The sequence below is a fragment of the Drosophila hydei genome, unplaced genomic scaffold (assembly GCF_003285905.1).
Source record: "Drosophila hydei strain 15085-1641.00,03,60 unplaced genomic scaffold, DhydRS2 tig00000211-arrow-pilon, whole genome shotgun sequence".
In the NCBI taxonomy this organism is placed as follows: Eukaryota; Metazoa; Arthropoda; class Insecta; order Diptera; family Drosophilidae; genus Drosophila; species Drosophila hydei.
In genome coordinates, this window is record NW_022045685.1 from 2,617,177 (window position 1) to 2,633,475 (window position 16,299).

Sequence of the window (16,299 nt, forward strand, 5' to 3'; positions counted from 1 at the left end):
ATAGCGCTAAAGCTCTTGTTCCATTCAAAACTAAATACGATCCATATATATATATATACATATATTGTATGTCTTAGCATAGGCCCCTGGCCAGGACAACTAAATACATGTATTTATTGCAAAGAACATTTTATTGAAGCTGCCTTGTGCAGCATCAGCATAGTCGTAAGCCCTATTCATATATAGTTAATATTGTTGTTAAATTTACAAAAACATTTGTACATTAAATATACAAAAGGTTAAAACTGTCTGTGAGTCTTACATATAATCCACGGGCTGGATGCCCAGCAACGCCAGCGCTGCGTTTAGCACCTCTCGCACCGCCTTGACTAAATAGATGCGAGCATAGAGCACGGGCATCAGATTCGTTCGCTGCTGCACGAGTATTTGTTTGTTGCGATAGTAGCGACTGAATAAGCTAGCCAAGTCGACAATGTAGCGAACGAGCAAATGGACGGCGCACAGACCTTGATCGAGGTGAATTAGCGTTGACTCCACCACCTCCGGAAAGGTGAGCAAATACCCATAGATCAGCTGCCAGTCGAGCTGCATAAAAATATAGATAAACATTAGTAAATATACTCCTAGATATACGTGTAGGGGCAAACGCACCTCATCTTCAAGTACACTCAGATCGATTTTCTCTATGGGCGGCAAAGGTTCATAGACGCCCGCATCCACCTGTGCGGAAAAGGTGCGCAGTAATGTTTCGAGTCGTGCGGAATTGTACAGTATATAGTTGGCGCCCTTAGAGCTGCCCAAGCCATTGCGCACCACAGTGGCGCCCGTGCTATGTCGTACCTCGAACAGATCCACAATAACAGCCGCATGGCCAAGACGCTCCATCAGGCTCTCAAAGTTATTTCGCTTGGCACAGTCGCGCACGCCATGCCGATGCATGGCTATTAATAGCATGTCATTGGAGCGCAGTCTGCCACCGGCAATGCACATGAAAGTAAAACGTCTTAATAAAGTGGGTCGCTTACACTGCAGTGTCTACTTACGCCATGTAGCTGCCGCTGGTCAAAGTTGCGGCCGTCTTTTTGGTTGGCTCCAGCACTGGGCCGCACACCATGCGCACTATCTTCTTTTCCGGCAGGTCGATAGAGGTGCGACGTGGCAGATTGTTGCACTCGACGCTGACTACCAAAGTGTCATCTGTCTGATTCTGTGGCTCAACCAGACGCCAGTTGGCATACGCCAGCAGGCGACACACAATGAGATACAGCTGTTTGGCACGGAACTTATGCAGCTCTTTTGTGTTGCCCACTTCCAGGTCCGAAAAACGTTCGTTGAGCGTAAGGCAAAGACTAGGCGGCAAGATCGTCCCATCGTCCTCCAGATTTGAATGCTTACCGTAACTTTCGCCTTTTGTTAGTATGGAATTGAGGACATTGATAATGATGGGAGCACGATGGAAACGCAGCGCGAAGCGTTCCCTGTGCACCTTTTTGACAGATTGCAGCGGGAATATCCATTGTTTGCTTTGTTCCAGCAGATCCTCCTTTGACTTCTCATCGGGTAGCAGCTGCTCCGTTAGAATCCGCAACTGCAGTCCATGTTTCTGGCAAAAGCATTCCCAGTTTATCTTACTTGCCGCAATACTCAGATCACCACAATCGACGAGGTTCTCATTCTGATAGCGGATCAGCTCGCCGTAGCGCGTGGCACGTGCCGCATATGAGTCCTCTGGATAGCTTGCGAAATGGTTGATCAATTGGTGTGTTAGCTTGGTTAATGGGTTTTGCGACATGTCCATGTCGTATTTGAAGAAATTCAATCCAACCGTGAGACAAACGCCTTGAAATAATCCAGATTTTTTATAAAAGTATATTCAAGAACTTTACAGTCCTGTTCAAAACCCCCACAGTTTTAGTAATTAAATGACATCTCGCCGCCTGCTGTGAGTTTTCAAAATATTTAATTCTGCCTTGCTTATCGATAGCAATTCACAATAGTTGCAAGTGCAAACACATCTCTAGCAAAGTATATTGTTTATTCCATTGTTTTTTGGCTTATATGTATTAATATTTTCATACATTACGAAAGGCTTGAGTGCTCATAACATTTTTTCAAGTCTTTGTATCATTTAACAAACGGGAATACAAGAATTTGGAAAATTATCAAGTCATGACGTCACGAGTCATAGTTCATTGCTATATTCTTATCGATAGCAGCGCTTATCATCATCAGGAACGAACTATCAAGCTATCGATTGTGGTTGACAAGAACTAACAACAGAAAAGAGCAACACGCACAAAATAGACACACAAAATATAGTATCCATATTTGTATATGTTTCTATGTGTGTGAACGTGTGTGTGTGCGAGTCGGGACGTTATGTTTTTAGCATTCATAACAAACTTTAAGCCATGCCGCGTAATTTAGGCCCAAATTCGGGCCTTGTGGATCTAGGCGTTGTTTGTCTAATATGTTTGCGCGCCGAGCCCGGATATTGTTCAATTTATGGGCAGGATCTCGAGACTCCTCATATGCAAATTGTGGATAAAATACGCAGTTGCAGTGCATTGCAGCTAGAGAGGTCACTCCTCTCACAGTTGCCCGACAAGATCTGCCATGGATGTCGAAACGAGCTAAGCATCACCTATCGTTTCCAACAGAAATGCCTGGAGGCTCAAAAGGTATTCCAATCGGCAGCTTCGGCCACTCTTCTTGTGGATGTTGATAAACTGGAGCTGGAGCAAACGCAGCATCTCAAGTTGCCATCCAGTCTCAGAGTTAAGCGTCTCGGTGCTGAGCCAACCGCCAACAAAATTAAGTATTACCCAGATGAGGATGATCATAACGTTGATGAGATTGATGATGTTGATGATGTTGATGATGTTGATGAGGCTGATGATGTGGAGACGCTATCAATGATTCAGCCAGACAATGGAGCATCAGCTTTAGTGCTGCAGGATGTGACCACCATTGCCTCTGACACTGAGGACGACAAGATGATTGCACTGGACGTCGATTGGGCTGCAGAGCAAACGGAGCAGCTACAGCAGCAGCGACATTCTGAATCGGAGCAAGACAACGATATGGAGCTGGAGCAGGAGTTCGATCACGAGCAGGAATTGGAACCGGAGCAGGAACAGGAGCAGGAGCAGGACGAAGATGATGACTATAAGCTGCCCGATGAGGAGCACTTGCACACACAGACGACTTCGTGTGCTCCAGTCAACAACAACAACAGCAGCAACAGCAACAACTACAACAACTACAACAACTACAGCAACCACAACAATGGCAGCGGAAATGGAGACAACATAATCATCAATATCGGCGGGGTAGTGCGAAATCGCCGCACCACGGAGTCCAAGATCTGCGACATCTGCGGCAATACATACAAATATCAACACGCACTCAATGCTCATATGCGACGGCACAACAATGAGCGTCCGTATCCGTGCGAGGTGTGCCAGAAGGCATTCATTTCAAACGTGGAGCTGCGCCGGCACATGCGAGTCCATACCGGGCAAAAGCCGTACGGCTGCCATTACTGCGATCGCCGCTTCTCCGACTTTGGCAGCAGCAAGAAGCATGAACGCATTCACACCGGCGAACGGCCGTACATCTGCGAGGTGTGCAACAAGGGATTCGCCTATGCTCATGTGCTCTCCGTGCATCGGCGCATACACACGGGCAAAAAGCAGTTCCAGTGCACGCAGTGCGACAAGGGATTCACCAAGAAATCCTATCTCGCCACGCATCTAGCACAGCACCAGCCAGAGGTGGAGGTGGCAACGGCAACGTTACAGCGATTGCCTACGCGCAAGCGCCAGCAGCAACAAAAGCAGCAGCAGCAACAACAACAGCTGCAGCAGCAGCAGCAACAGCAACAGCAACAGCTGCAACAAAAACAACAGGAAGAGCAGCAGCTTCGAAGACAACAACAACAACAACAGCAGCAACATTTGCGTTACAACAGCGACTTGGCTGTTGGAGATGATGATTCCTATGATGATGACAATGTCAGCGTTGGCATTGGTATGACCAACCTAAACCAGGCGGGTGGTGAGCAGGCCAAGGTGCTGGAGGAGTGCATTGTCACGAATGATTTTATGTTCAACGATGATGATGCGGACGACACCGAGCAGAATCTGGACGATTATCATGATACGGAGCTGGACGATAGCGAATTTCAGAGCGTACAACACGTTAAGGTGCCGTACGGGCTTGTCAGCGATCTACTCGATGCCGACGAACTTGTCAGCGATACCAAATACTTGATGGAATAGTACCCCTACCCCCCGACTCCCTCCCCAATCCACCAACCCACCTTTAGGTCTTAAGCATGCATGCAAAACAAATTAGTATAGAGCTCATCAGCTGTGTAAATAAAGTCGAGTTGGCAACGGTTTCCAACATATATTAAAAACAAAAAGAAAAGAAAAGAAAAAACTATAATATCCAGATTATGATATGGCCTGAAGCACAACTGAATATACGCATTTGGTGCTCCACTTTCAATACACGTCAGAGTGCTCCATATCCAATATTCCATACCGAATTCTAACTCCTCTAAATGTAATAGAGTTTGAAAAATTTCCGAAATTTGAAATTTTGTCAGGCTAGCCACGTATTTATGTATACATTACGATAGAATTCAATTTCAATTAGCATTTACTTATTTTTCATTTTAAATATTTAGTTTTTATTTAATAGTTAGTATTTGTATATTTGCTATATAAAATTCGGACAATTGAGCTAACAACTTTTTTTAAAAAGAGGGAAGTTCTCGGTTTGTTCGGTTTCGCGTTTTCTCGCTTATCGCACGTTTCCGCTGGCCGATGGAAGATGAAAGATGAAACGCGAGTAAGCACGTTTTTTGAACCGGTTTGGTGGCGAGGTCAACGTTTTGGCCATCGCTGCCCCGCGGGCAGTATCCAATGGCTAACAGAATTATTAACATAATTTATTTTTAAGCTATTGCAAAAGTTCGCCCTAAACACGAAAAAATTGTAAAAACAAAAAAAAAATGAAAATAAAAAACTTTGATGTCTTGTAGATTAAAGAACGTATAAAACAATAAATTACATTGGCCATGGCGACAAGATGGAACAATAAAACTTGAACATCAACAGACGCCGCTCTCTCTAGTCCTCAAAGGTAATGCGCCCTGGCCCATGGTTCTTCATATACCGTCTGTAGGCTTTGTAGCGTGGATTCTCGGCCAGTTTCTTTTTCATGTCTTCGTCCTGATCGGCCTTCCACGCGATAAAATTGTCGCGCTGCCACAGCTCCAGCTGCAGATACTCCTCGATCTGTTTGTCCTCTAGCGAATTGAATTGATGCTGACCCATGCCCATGTGACGACGTATCAAATAGAGCTGCTGCTCCCGACCGTACGGCTGTTTGAGCACCGTATAGCGCCAGAACCACAGCGAGTGCCACGCAATGAAGTTGAATAACGTGTACGGGCAGATGAGCAACTGCACCCATAGCACATCCCACAGCGTTGGCTTCGCATAGCCACCTTGCACGTCCATTTTCTCCTCAATAACCTTGCGTATGATCCGCTCGATTTCCTCCTTCTGCTCCGTTTTCGATAAGCTCTTGCGATTCTTGCCCTTGCGATTGTGCACTCGCTCCTGTATCTCATCTCGAGCTATGTCCAGCGCCTTGTTACGATACTTGGGCACCGTCGCAAAGTATTTGATGGCAGCATCATAGCGCTGCCAGCCAGAGTAGTACTGAATTACAGAGATGACGGTCAGCGTAACTACGATCACCACACGCACATCCACTTTGGGGGCCACACGTCGTCGATAGTAGCGATAATAATGCGCATAGTATGCGTCTGGGTTATCCAGCATGTAGTCGTAGTCGGTGCGGGACTCCTCGTCGCGCAGTATCTCATAGGCAGTGGCCACTAGCTTAAACTGCTCCTCTGCCAGCGCCTTGGCCTCCTCGCCACGATGCAGATCCGGATGATATTTGCGTGCCAGTAGCCGATAGGCCTTGCCGATCTCCGACTTTGAGGATTCGCGTGTGACGCCGAGCACATCGTAACAGTTCTCTTTACCGCAGTAGAGACCGTCAAGTAGGCCCAGGCACAACGTGGGCAAGATACTGACCAATAGGCAGGTGTAAATCCAACTTTGAGACTGTCTGTGTGGCATTTTGTACTTGTGTGCCTGGGTGTATGAGTTTGTGTGTGTGGCAAGCAACAGCTGTTGCTCCTTGCTCGGGTCTGACTTTTTGACAGCTCTGCAGAGTTGTGCCCTTATGAGTATGCTGGTTACTTTGCAACTGTAAAACCGAGTTCTTCGCTACGTTCTTTCTACGCTAGCGCGTTGGGGCTTTTGGCACTTTCACCTAAGTTTCTTAACGTTCTGAACAGTTTTTGTTGTTATCTAGAGTTGTATTGGTGTCCCAATGGAATCATATTGATTCCGCACTGCTTCACAGTGAACTAGTTCTTCTTTTGCACCGGCTAGCAAGTGGTTACTATTACTATTGCTTGTAATTGAATTATAGGGCCGAATCGGTATTGTAAAAATATATAAACGTACAAGTACTGCAAAAAATATATAATTTTTAGATTAATAATTGCGAAAAAACAAGAATTTTGTCTTCACATAAACTCATAAAGCAAAGCCTACAAGATTGGGATGGTAAGGACAATAGTGCATAATTATATATTTTAAAATAGTAATTTTTTTTAGTGTATATTGTGTTTCAGGGTCTGTCGCTTAAAAAATAGCGCGCAGATCTGATTGAGCGACGCTCTGGCTCAACTCCCAAAAGCGATTGATACGTTCCGATAACTAAATCCAAAACCCAATAATCGGCGTCCCGAAGATTAACAAGTGGGTTAACAGCAGTTGAATGAACGTAGTATTTGCTAATATATATACATGATGGAGTTTTTAAGTAGCCTTGAAGACGTAAAACAAACCATTATTGAAAATAGCAAATTTATTAAGTCATTGGAAAACTGTAAGTAAACAAATCTAATGAGGTTTCATACATATCTAGAATACAAAGCATTTGTTTTAAGGCTGTGATGACAGTTTCCGCGACAGTTTACAAAAATTGGTTGATGAAACAATGAAGGGCCGACTGGAGATCGGTGAACGTATAATTGCTTTGAAGACCAAGCAGAAACGCATAGATGATGCTTTGCAAAAGGCATTATCTGAAACTGATACAGTTGAACAGTTAAATGTAAAATGTACAGAATTTTTTGAAAAGGAAGACAAGAAACGAATTAACGTTAAACTATCGACCGAGTACAAAGAGTTTAAACAACAAATGAACTCCGCGTTTGGTGGATCGAATGTAACAAACGTTGATGATGAGGATGTGGCCGAAGTTATGGAGCCCGGTGGCAAGGTCGTCTCAATGTTTGATCCCTGGTCCAAGGCATTGATGTTGAATCCTGTGCGAAACATTAAATGCGGGCATCACTATGAAAGAGATTCTGTGAATGCCATTATAAAAGACAATTGTGGTATACGTTGCCCAGTAGTGGGATGCGCGAGTAAATGTTTTATACAGCCTAACCATCTGGAGCCTGACATGGCTTTGCGGGACAAAATAAGAGCGTACAAAGCTGAACAGGAATTATCTGATTCTTCATCAGAAGAAGAATAAGAAAGATTCATTTATTTATTTAGTTAAGTTGTTAAATATAAGAATATAAAAAACTAGAGCTTAGCTAATGTTAGTCATTCAATAATATTTGTTTTTAAAATGAATTTATTTCGATTGTCTTATCGCAACCGATAAGTCTCATGAGGTGTAATCGTTCATTTCATTCACTGCGCCTTGTGGCAACGCTGTGCACAGCTGTTTGGCCCAAAACAAATTGCAAATATTCGCAAAGTACTTTGTTAGAGACTCGAAAAGCAAATGCGCATGCAGCGTTTAAGTAATTGGGAGGCTGAACTACAGCAGCAGCACAAACGGCATCGCTTTGAGCTTTGACGAAACTAACTGCCTGGAAACAACGCTGGCAATGATGCCGATGCCCATGTCCGCATACGCATACGATGTGGCCAGCCGCACTCACACGATTGCTAAGACGACGCATTATTTATATAATTCTAGTACTGCTAGCTATTCTTTACATATTCGGCAACCTCTTTGATCAGGTAAGTCATACAACATGAATTACTATCAATAATTGATTCGTATCACTCTGGTGAATGCCCAACAGAAGGGAGCCTTTAGTGCGCTGCATTATGATGAGTATAAACCACAACGGACACGACCGCTACTATGGAAGCAACAACTGTTGCCTCCCGAAGAACATCTCAATCGCACGAAAGATCCGGACTTACGTTGTCGAAACTCGGTGCAGGGACGGAAGCTGCTGGCGGATGAGCGAGGCTTCGTATGCTTACGCGAGCAGATGCTTGTCAATGGCTGCTGTAACGTGGAGTTGGCCGGCATTAGCTATTATAGCTGCTACAGTTGCAATACCACATCGCACTGTTGCGGCGTCTATGAGTACTGTGTCTCCTGCTGCCTCCATCCGAACAAGCGATCCCTGCTGGAGCAAGTGCTGCAGGCGCAAGATACACAGAAATATATCTATGCCAGCGTTGTGGATCACTTTGAGCTGTGCCTGGTCAAGTGCCGCACCAACTCACATTCTGTCGAGCACGAGAACAAGTACCGCAATGAGGCAGCCAAATACTGCTATGGCACCACCGAAGCGCACGAGTCGCAGCGCGAGGTGGCACCCAGGGGTGGTCAGGGTTAGTCATAGGCTACAAAGATCGTTTGCAATATCTGTCAAGTTTCAGTAGAATGTTATAAGCATAAAGTTGCATTAATTAACTGTAAACGTTATGGACAATTTCTTCGATTGTCTAAATTAAGTGCAAATAGGTCAGATTAATTACATGATTAAGTGGCACTGCGACAATTAGTTTTTAGTAAAATTCGCCATGATGGGAGCAATATAAAGCAGGTTGAGGCGTCTGCAGACCGATTAATGCTCGATTTTTCATTTTTTTTTCTCAGGTTTATGACATAATTTATATCTTTAGTTGCCAAGTACAAGGAATCCGCACTTCAGTCTCGAAGTTATGAACAATTTTCTAGAATTTATATATATATATATATATAGTTAATATAGATATGGGCTAAGATAATTTTAAGTGCATAATACTGTACATACATATATACCTTTATTGTTTATATATACATTTAGATACAATTATTTTTTTGCTTTATTAAAAGTTATTTATTCAAATCAAATGCTGAGGAGGAGTTGCATAACTATTGTTTCCTGACCACCAATGGCTCCTGAAATACTTCGTTGTGGTTGATGCCATAATGAATGATGCCGTCGCGCACGTAACCCCAGGCCATGCGCGGTGTAGACCAACTAATGCCCATATCACCCTTGTGATCAATGATTATGGCGCCGCCTGTGCCACCGATGCGTTCAGTCATCCTTTTGCATTCCTGTTCACTGGCCGCTTGAGCAGTGAGTCCCTGCTGTTGTATGGCGCCCAATATGCGCTGTGCTAGATTGTATCGCATTATGGTCTCACCTTGGCCAGTACAGGAAACCCCGCCCACAGTATTATCAGCATAGTTGCCGCATCCAAGCAGCGGAGTGTCGCCAATGCGGCCCGGCCATTTGCCGGTGATGCCGCCAGTCGAGGTACCCGCCACAATAAGCCCGTTCGCATCCATGGCAACGGCTCCTACGGTATCGCCCCTTTGATCGGTGCGTACATCATCCATCCGGCTGCTCGCAAAGTTGTTTTCTAAGCCTTGAGCTTCTTGCTCCAAATACTCACGCAATGCCTCTCGAGCACTTTCCGTGACAAGGGCGCCAGCTGGCAGCTTTTCACTACCGGTGCTTAACGCCAACTCCTGGGCCGCCTGACCGCCCAGGAAGACATGACGTCGCTTCTCCATCAACCGGCGTGCCACCGTAATCGGATGCATAACATCTGTCAGCAGTGTAACACAGCCCGCACGCATCTCACGCCCCTCCATTAAGCTGGCATCCATTTCCACACAGCCGGCGGTGTTCAGACTGGAGCCGTAGCCCGCATTGAATGCGGCATTCTGCTCCATGGATCGCACAGCAGCCTCAACGGCATCAAGTGCACTGCCTGACGACTTGCCGTTCGCCGGCTCAAGATGCTCCCAAGCAGCTCGCAGCGCGGCCTTGATGCCCAGGAACTTGCCCTCAACGAGGTCGTCGCTAATGTCTCCCGCTCCGCCATGTATCAAGATTACTGGCTGTGGCATTTTGTTGCTTCCAACTCCTTTGTATGCTACTTCACGACTAAGTGCTTCACTCGCTACTGGCTGCTGCTTTAAAGCAGCGATCTGATTGTGTTCTAGGAATTACTCTTGTTGCAGACGCTTACTTATCCGGTCGAACCTTATCTTTATTGACGCATAACTCAAGTTACGGCATATATATTGCTACTGCTATTACAACAGCTCACGTTATCAGTTCAATCCAGATCTGCGTGTGTCATGGGAAGAGCTTCGTGTTCAGCTCGATCATTCTGATCACAGCAAAATATCTCGAATTTTTCATTTTCTTTGACTTAGTTCTCTTTGACTTTGTAAAGTTGACTTGAAGTCAAGTATTTGCTGATTAATCAGTTTCAACTCTCTAAGGCTATCAACAGTTAACTTCGGCTCTGCATTTATCGCTCTCGACGATGTTTCAGAAGCGGCCGATCAATCCAAGCCAAATGAAAAACTCTGTTAAGCCGACAGCCGAGAAGGAAAATGATTATTGAGTACACAAATAAAATTAAATATTTTTATTTTGATTTGCTCTGGCTAAGCAGGCACTTAGACTTAGATATGGGGTTAGTTGAGCATTGGGTAGCCATGGATTTTATGTTGCCCGCTTCCTGGACGGGAAATGGAAACAAACCGATCTGTCTGTCTGCCTTGCTGAACCGTAACTAACAGAAATAAAAAAAAATAAAAATATTTTTGAGGTCTGCTTCGAATAGAGAATTAATAATAGGCTCGTCTCATATAGATTGCGATGGAAGCAATTAAGTCCGTTAAGTCCGAATCGAAGGATTCATTTCAAGCGTCCGTCTCGGTGGGCACACAAACAGAGGATTTCAAAATACGTAGCCTAGACAATGTGCCGCAGCCACGGAAATTCGCCCGGCCCAAGACCACATATCAGCAGCAACAGAAATGGCCAGATATGACCTTGGAGGTGGCCAGCGAGACGGACAAGTGCACCACCAGGAATAAGGCATGCCAGACTGTTAAAACTGGAGTCAAGCGCTCATCGTCCGACTCCCAGATGGATAACTTGCGTGCTGTTATGTTCCAACGGCGCAAGATGTCCATCGACTTGGACCGCACACGTCTCGAAAAGCTGATGGAGACAATCAATGCGGATCCGCCACCGCCGTGGCATGAGGCCTCGCTAATGTGGCTAGAAGTAGACAAATTGGAGAATCGCATTGAGGAGTTCGATAAGTCGCAGTCGCCTGATTAGCTTAGGCATTTAGCCCTCATCTCATCCGATCCGCTCTAATTTTTAATTAATGTATTCATGTTTTATATGTATATTGGCATACATATATGGTGTGTTTACCGTCAAATGAATTTCAATCCGATTGAAGCTGCGATTGCAGCTCGCTTTTAATTGCCTTTCGAGTGATGCGGTCATTTTTCCATGTGGCTGAACTTTTTGCCTGACTATGACGAGCAAATGTCCTGTGCCATGGCCATGCGGCGGCTGCTGCTTAACACTGTTGACATGGTAAATGCAGCGAGGCGTGCACGCTCACACCCACACCCACGCCCACGCCCTGCATATGAGGTGAGGCGTGGCAGCGTGCTGCAGGTTTAAGGCTGCTCACTTGACTGTGTTTGACGAATTGTCCCGCTGCAGCGCGTTTGAAATAACCTCAAGGCCCAAAGCTTCCTGCCATGCTGCCGTCGAGCCCTCGGTGGGTGTATGCTGTTTGTGCCCGACTAGACTTTGGTCATTTGGCATTGCGTGCTGGGTTTCTTTGATGCATCCTGCTGTTTATTCAGAGCGCCAAACAGACTCGGGCCAATTGCATTTCAACACCCAACGACGACAGCTGCAACAGCCTGCATCTCTCGTCCCAATACTGTCGACCATAACAACTCGAATAGCCTCGTCAATGGCTGCTGACGCTAGCTTGCATGTACTTATATCCACTTGTGCATATATTTGCATTGCTCGGGGTGTCGGCATGGACTGCGCTTTTCAACAACAGCAACAGCAACAGCAACAGCAACAGCAACAATGAGCTGCATAAACACGACCCACACACACACGTATGTATATGCATACTTGCTTATGGCTCATTCATGAAGCGATGCTTCATTTGCAATGCGCTAAACTTTCGTTGCCGTTGCCATAGCCGTTGCCGTAGCCAAAGTCGAAGGCAATCTACATCAAACTACACATAAGCTGGGAATCCTGCACGTTTATGAACGGACATGCATGCAGCCGGGCAACGATGGTACATGGTACTTGGTACTTGGTACATGGTACAAGATACATAGTACATGTTGCATGGTGCATGGTACCTGCTTATGAGCCGTGTCATCGTGTGCAACAATTCGTACAGTTGTCCATCGTGATTAAGGCTATGTTTACCTATTTGGGTAACTGGGGCACGGGGAGCTTAAGGCCAACATCCATTGACTCAACTGACCTGGCCTGAAGCAGGGTATGCTCGAGCAGTGTTTAAGAGAATATGCGGCATATAAACTTTGCCGTACAGCATAATAAATTTGTGGAAATATTAAGCATATGTGTATCAGAAAGCTTAATCAAATAGCTGCGATTTAAATAATTGATAAAAACTATAATAATTAAAAAAAAAAGATCTAATCCGACTACTATAATTGATTCGCTTTAAAAGCTCTTCAGAGTGTTTTATTGTCGACTTGTTGCCGAAATAAATGTTACTCAACAAAACAGGCAAAAGTAAATTTTATGACTACGCCAAATTCAATTTTAATGGCATCCAAATTGTCAGTGCAAATGTTTGCTTAATTGCCATGAATTACGAAGAGACGCCATGAACAAAATTTTATTAATAATTCAAATTAATTTAGTTATATAGTATAAATATGAATTTTTTTTATGAATTTAAGAAATTGCATTTTGTACTAATTTGAATGCGATAGATAATTCAATTTCATTTAATTAATTTCATTAAAAAATTGAAATTTATCAAAAGAAAATATTGTGAACAAAAAAAATGATTTCGAACAAAGGAATTTGTAGAAGTTTTACAAGTCAAAGTCAAAGAAGCTTGACAAAAATGTTGTTGGTCTGAGAGACTGTTCATACTGCCTATGCCCTGCACCCATTGAAAATGGGAATTTGGAGTATGATAATTTTGTGAACGTGCATGTAACAGACAGTTGAAGACGGGGCAGGCATCTTAAAGTACATAAATTCTTAATCAAGGCAACTAGCCCTGCACCTGCATTTCCAATACTAAAGACTTGTGCTATGGCTAAGGCACACAGCTGACGTCATTGTCAATCTCAGCATATATCATTAGTAGAGTCCATTTACAACAAAAGTTATTCATCAGTTAGTTTTCCATAGCAGCAACGGCAGCCCAAGCAGGATATCTTCTAGTCTGGCAGTTCGGTCTACAGAGCTAAAGAATTATGAGAATTTGTTGTATGGCTGCTGCAGGCTCATTCAAAGGTTAACCACGAATGGGATTTGCTAAATTTGTTTTACAATTTGACAGCTAGAATAAAAAACTTAATTGAGAAGCATGGCTCTTGTGGCCCTTGTGGCTGTTAAAGACAAGTACCCACTCACAGGCACTCGTCTGTTTTTGCATGGAGCTCATTACGTTGATATTTGCATTTGCATTTTACAATAATCACATAATTTCGCAATTTATTGTTTATAACAAATTTATCTGTGGTTGTGGCTCGTTCACTCAACTCAAATTTAACTAAATGATGCGCACTGACAGCAAAATTGTGGCCACATTGCGTATACGTAATTCAGTGAATACTCATATAATTGGCGAGTATGCAGTTGTTTAAGTTAATATGTAATTAAGCTGCCATCAGGCGATGCTGCTTCACAATACATCTGTAAGCGTGTCAGCTATGGAGTAGACATTCCAATCAGTGAGCCAAGGATTGATTGAGTATATATTCAATTGCTTATAAGTTGTTTTATTTCTATTCAAATGTAGTTATTGGACCAACCCTCTTAAAGGCAAGCTTTAAAAGAAAATCGATTTCACTGAAACAACTTAGAGCTGCGAAGGTTGAGGGCACCTGCCCTCATCATTAACAGCATCGAAATTTGAATTTTTGCCAGGGCGACAAGGCGGGTGTGGGAGGTGAGTGGGGGAGGGGCCACGCCCAAGACAATGAATGCGTAAATCTGTCACAATTAATACCTTTAATCGGGCTCACGCGGCACGCGCGAAGTCAAAAGCAACTTCCTGATGGAGCTGCTGGGGCGCTGTTCGGTCGTGGGTACATCCGGAACCCCAGTTGCTCATTCACATACACCGCTGCCAGCTGATATAGGTGGGCGCTGCGCAAGAAGTTTTTCGCGCTCTTGTCAACATGCTGTTGCAATTGCCAAGTGAGTTGGGCGACCATTAAAGCCATGTTAATCGATTTTCTCTTGCTTAACATGCCATCAGAGCAATTCAAATCAAGCCAAGCCAAGCCATGCCGTGCCACGCCACCCACTCGCCGAGCTGTTGCTGCCAGTCACAAAGTAGAAAATAATCAGTGTGGCCCAAAGAGTTCTGTTTTCTATTCGAGTGTTTTGGCATTGAGTGTAAGGTAGCAACTACTCATGGGGCGATTGCGAGTCCCGCGGACAGCTATTCAAATGCCCATAATAGAGCAGCCAGCTCTCAAGAAATTAATCATTCGATTAAAGCTCATTAATGAGTGTTGGCAGCCATTAAGATGTATCGATGCGGAATACGCTCGAGTACAGCTCGAGCTCTACTTATGTACCAGCACAAACATGTGCATGGCCATACAAGCATATTCAGTATATGCGAGTATATAAGCATTTAAAGAGTGACTCACTTCGACAATTAGTTGTTTGTTAAGATACAGAAGAGAGAGAGAGAGAGGGAGAGGGAGATGGAGATGAAGAGGGAGAGGGGGGTGTGGAGAGGGAGAGGAGGTATGAGAAGTCTAGTTGGCTTGTTTGTTTAGTCTGGGAAAAAAGACTGTGCAATATACAACTGTATATATTCTTAATTCGTACGCTTCTATGCGATTCTCATGGATTCAAATTTCTCTTTTGCATGGGCTTTTTAATAATACTTTAATTAATTTAATTTAATTTTAATTTGTTTAGCATATATTTTCCCTTGTTTATTCATTCTCTCTTCTCTCTATCTCTTTCTTTCTCTTTCGCTTTCTATTTCTCTCTTTCTATTTATTTCTCACTCTCCCTTTCCCCCTCTTTGTGTCTCTCTCTATAAATTTTTCTATCTATTTTTTGTCTCCCTCATTCTTTTTCTATCTCTCTCTGTAATTTCATTCTCTCTCTCTCTCTTTTCCTTTCTTTCCCTCTCTCTTGCTTTCTCTCTATCTCTCTCTCTCTCTCTCTCTCTCTCTCTCTCTCGTTCTCTCCCACCCTCCATCTTTATCTCTCTCTCTTCCTCTCTCTCATATCTTTAATTCATCCACCTCCCGCCCCTACGCTAAGCTATTGCCAAGTGTTTCTTAAATTACAAAATGTCTGCTAAAATAATTGCACCCATAAATGAGAATTTTGGTTAATTATGTTTACATATTTTAAGCTTTTAGGGTAGCAAAAGTTCTTGTTTTCAAGTACCACTGTACCGTCGTGTGCGCACAAAACACAATTTTTAACTGTTCTCATATTTGAAGTCATTTCTTCAAATGCTTCGTCAAGCTGTTTATTTGATTTAACGGAAAGTCAACTCTAACCCCGAGCGTCTCTGTGTGTGTGTGTGTGTGCGTCTTATGCTACACGTACGCACATTCTGCAACTGCACTAAATTACGCAAACTCTCTCCATACAACTCCTTCAGCCTGAATCCTGCGACCCCATGGCAACTGTTTAAAGTGTTTTAGTATTACTGTTGGCGTTGCTAAGCCAAAAACTAACTTACACCTAACTAAATGACAAAGTTTTGCGACTCACGGCTGCACAGGCACACACACGCACACTCACACAAACAAAAAAACATGTATAAAGTTGGCGAGCGGAGAGGCAAGTGTGCCTGGCGGTAATTTAAGGCAAACATTTCTTTCTATGCATAGGTGAGCGTGCACTCTGTGTGTGGGTGTGTGTGTGGGGGTGTG

The 16,299-nt window shown here is 44.0% G+C and overlaps 7 protein-coding genes across 7 annotated transcripts; 4 read left to right on the plus strand and 3 right to left on the minus strand.

Annotated features, from left to right (window-relative positions):
• Window positions 1-241: 241 nt before the first annotated feature.
• LOC111601954 (DALR anticodon-binding domain-containing protein 3) lies at window positions 242-1,939 on the minus strand. Its single transcript, XM_023318818.2, has 3 exons — window positions 1,005-1,939; window positions 613-931; window positions 242-546 (listed from the first exon to the last, which is right to left on the minus strand). The coding sequence occupies exons 1-3, from the start codon at window positions 1,757-1,759 to the stop codon at window positions 259-261; spliced, it is 1,362 nt and encodes a 453-aa protein (XP_023174586.2). The 5' UTR covers window positions 1,760-1,939; the 3' UTR covers window positions 242-258.
• Window positions 1,940-2,209: 270 nt separating this feature from the next.
• Window positions 2,210-4,594, plus strand: LOC111601956 (zinc finger protein squeeze). The gene has a single exon (XM_023318820.2). The coding sequence runs from the start codon at window positions 2,373-2,375 to the stop codon at window positions 4,242-4,244; it is 1,872 nt and encodes a 623-aa protein (XP_023174588.2). The 5' UTR covers window positions 2,210-2,372; the 3' UTR covers window positions 4,245-4,594.
• A 72-nt stretch (window positions 4,595-4,666) lies between these two features.
• LOC111601955 (dnaJ homolog subfamily C member 25 homolog) lies at window positions 4,667-6,407 on the minus strand. Its single transcript, XM_023318819.2, has one exon. It carries the CDS (start codon window positions 6,126-6,128, stop codon window positions 5,103-5,105), a length of 1,026 nt encoding a protein of 341 aa, XP_023174587.1. The 5' UTR covers window positions 6,129-6,407; the 3' UTR covers window positions 4,667-5,102.
• A 134-nt stretch (window positions 6,408-6,541) lies between these two features.
• Window positions 6,542-7,620, plus strand: LOC111601960 (E3 SUMO-protein ligase NSE2). The gene is made up of 3 exons (XM_023318834.2): window positions 6,542-6,623; window positions 6,692-6,948; window positions 7,010-7,620. Exons 2-3 carry the CDS (start codon window positions 6,867-6,869, stop codon window positions 7,603-7,605), a joined length of 678 nt encoding a protein of 225 aa, XP_023174602.2. The 5' UTR covers window positions 6,542-6,623; window positions 6,692-6,866; the 3' UTR covers window positions 7,606-7,620.
• A 165-nt stretch (window positions 7,621-7,785) lies between these two features.
• On the plus strand, window positions 7,786-9,022 carry LOC111601917 (UPF0454 protein C12orf49 homolog). Its single transcript, XM_023318765.2, has 2 exons — window positions 7,786-8,105; window positions 8,171-9,022. Exons 1-2 carry the CDS (start codon window positions 8,004-8,006, stop codon window positions 8,717-8,719), a joined length of 651 nt encoding a protein of 216 aa, XP_023174533.1. The 5' UTR covers window positions 7,786-8,003; the 3' UTR covers window positions 8,720-9,022.
• A 172-nt stretch (window positions 9,023-9,194) lies between these two features.
• On the minus strand, window positions 9,195-10,506 carry LOC111601914 (probable isoaspartyl peptidase/L-asparaginase CG7860). The gene has a single exon (XM_023318761.2). It carries the CDS (start codon window positions 10,228-10,230, stop codon window positions 9,241-9,243), a length of 990 nt encoding a protein of 329 aa, XP_023174529.2. The 5' UTR covers window positions 10,231-10,506; the 3' UTR covers window positions 9,195-9,240.
• A 402-nt stretch (window positions 10,507-10,908) lies between these two features.
• LOC111601949 lies at window positions 10,909-11,493 on the plus strand. The gene has a single exon (XM_023318805.2). It carries the CDS (start codon window positions 10,994-10,996, stop codon window positions 11,462-11,464), a length of 471 nt encoding a protein of 156 aa, XP_023174573.1. The 5' UTR covers window positions 10,909-10,993; the 3' UTR covers window positions 11,465-11,493.
• Window positions 11,494-16,299: the final 4,806 nt, after the last annotated feature.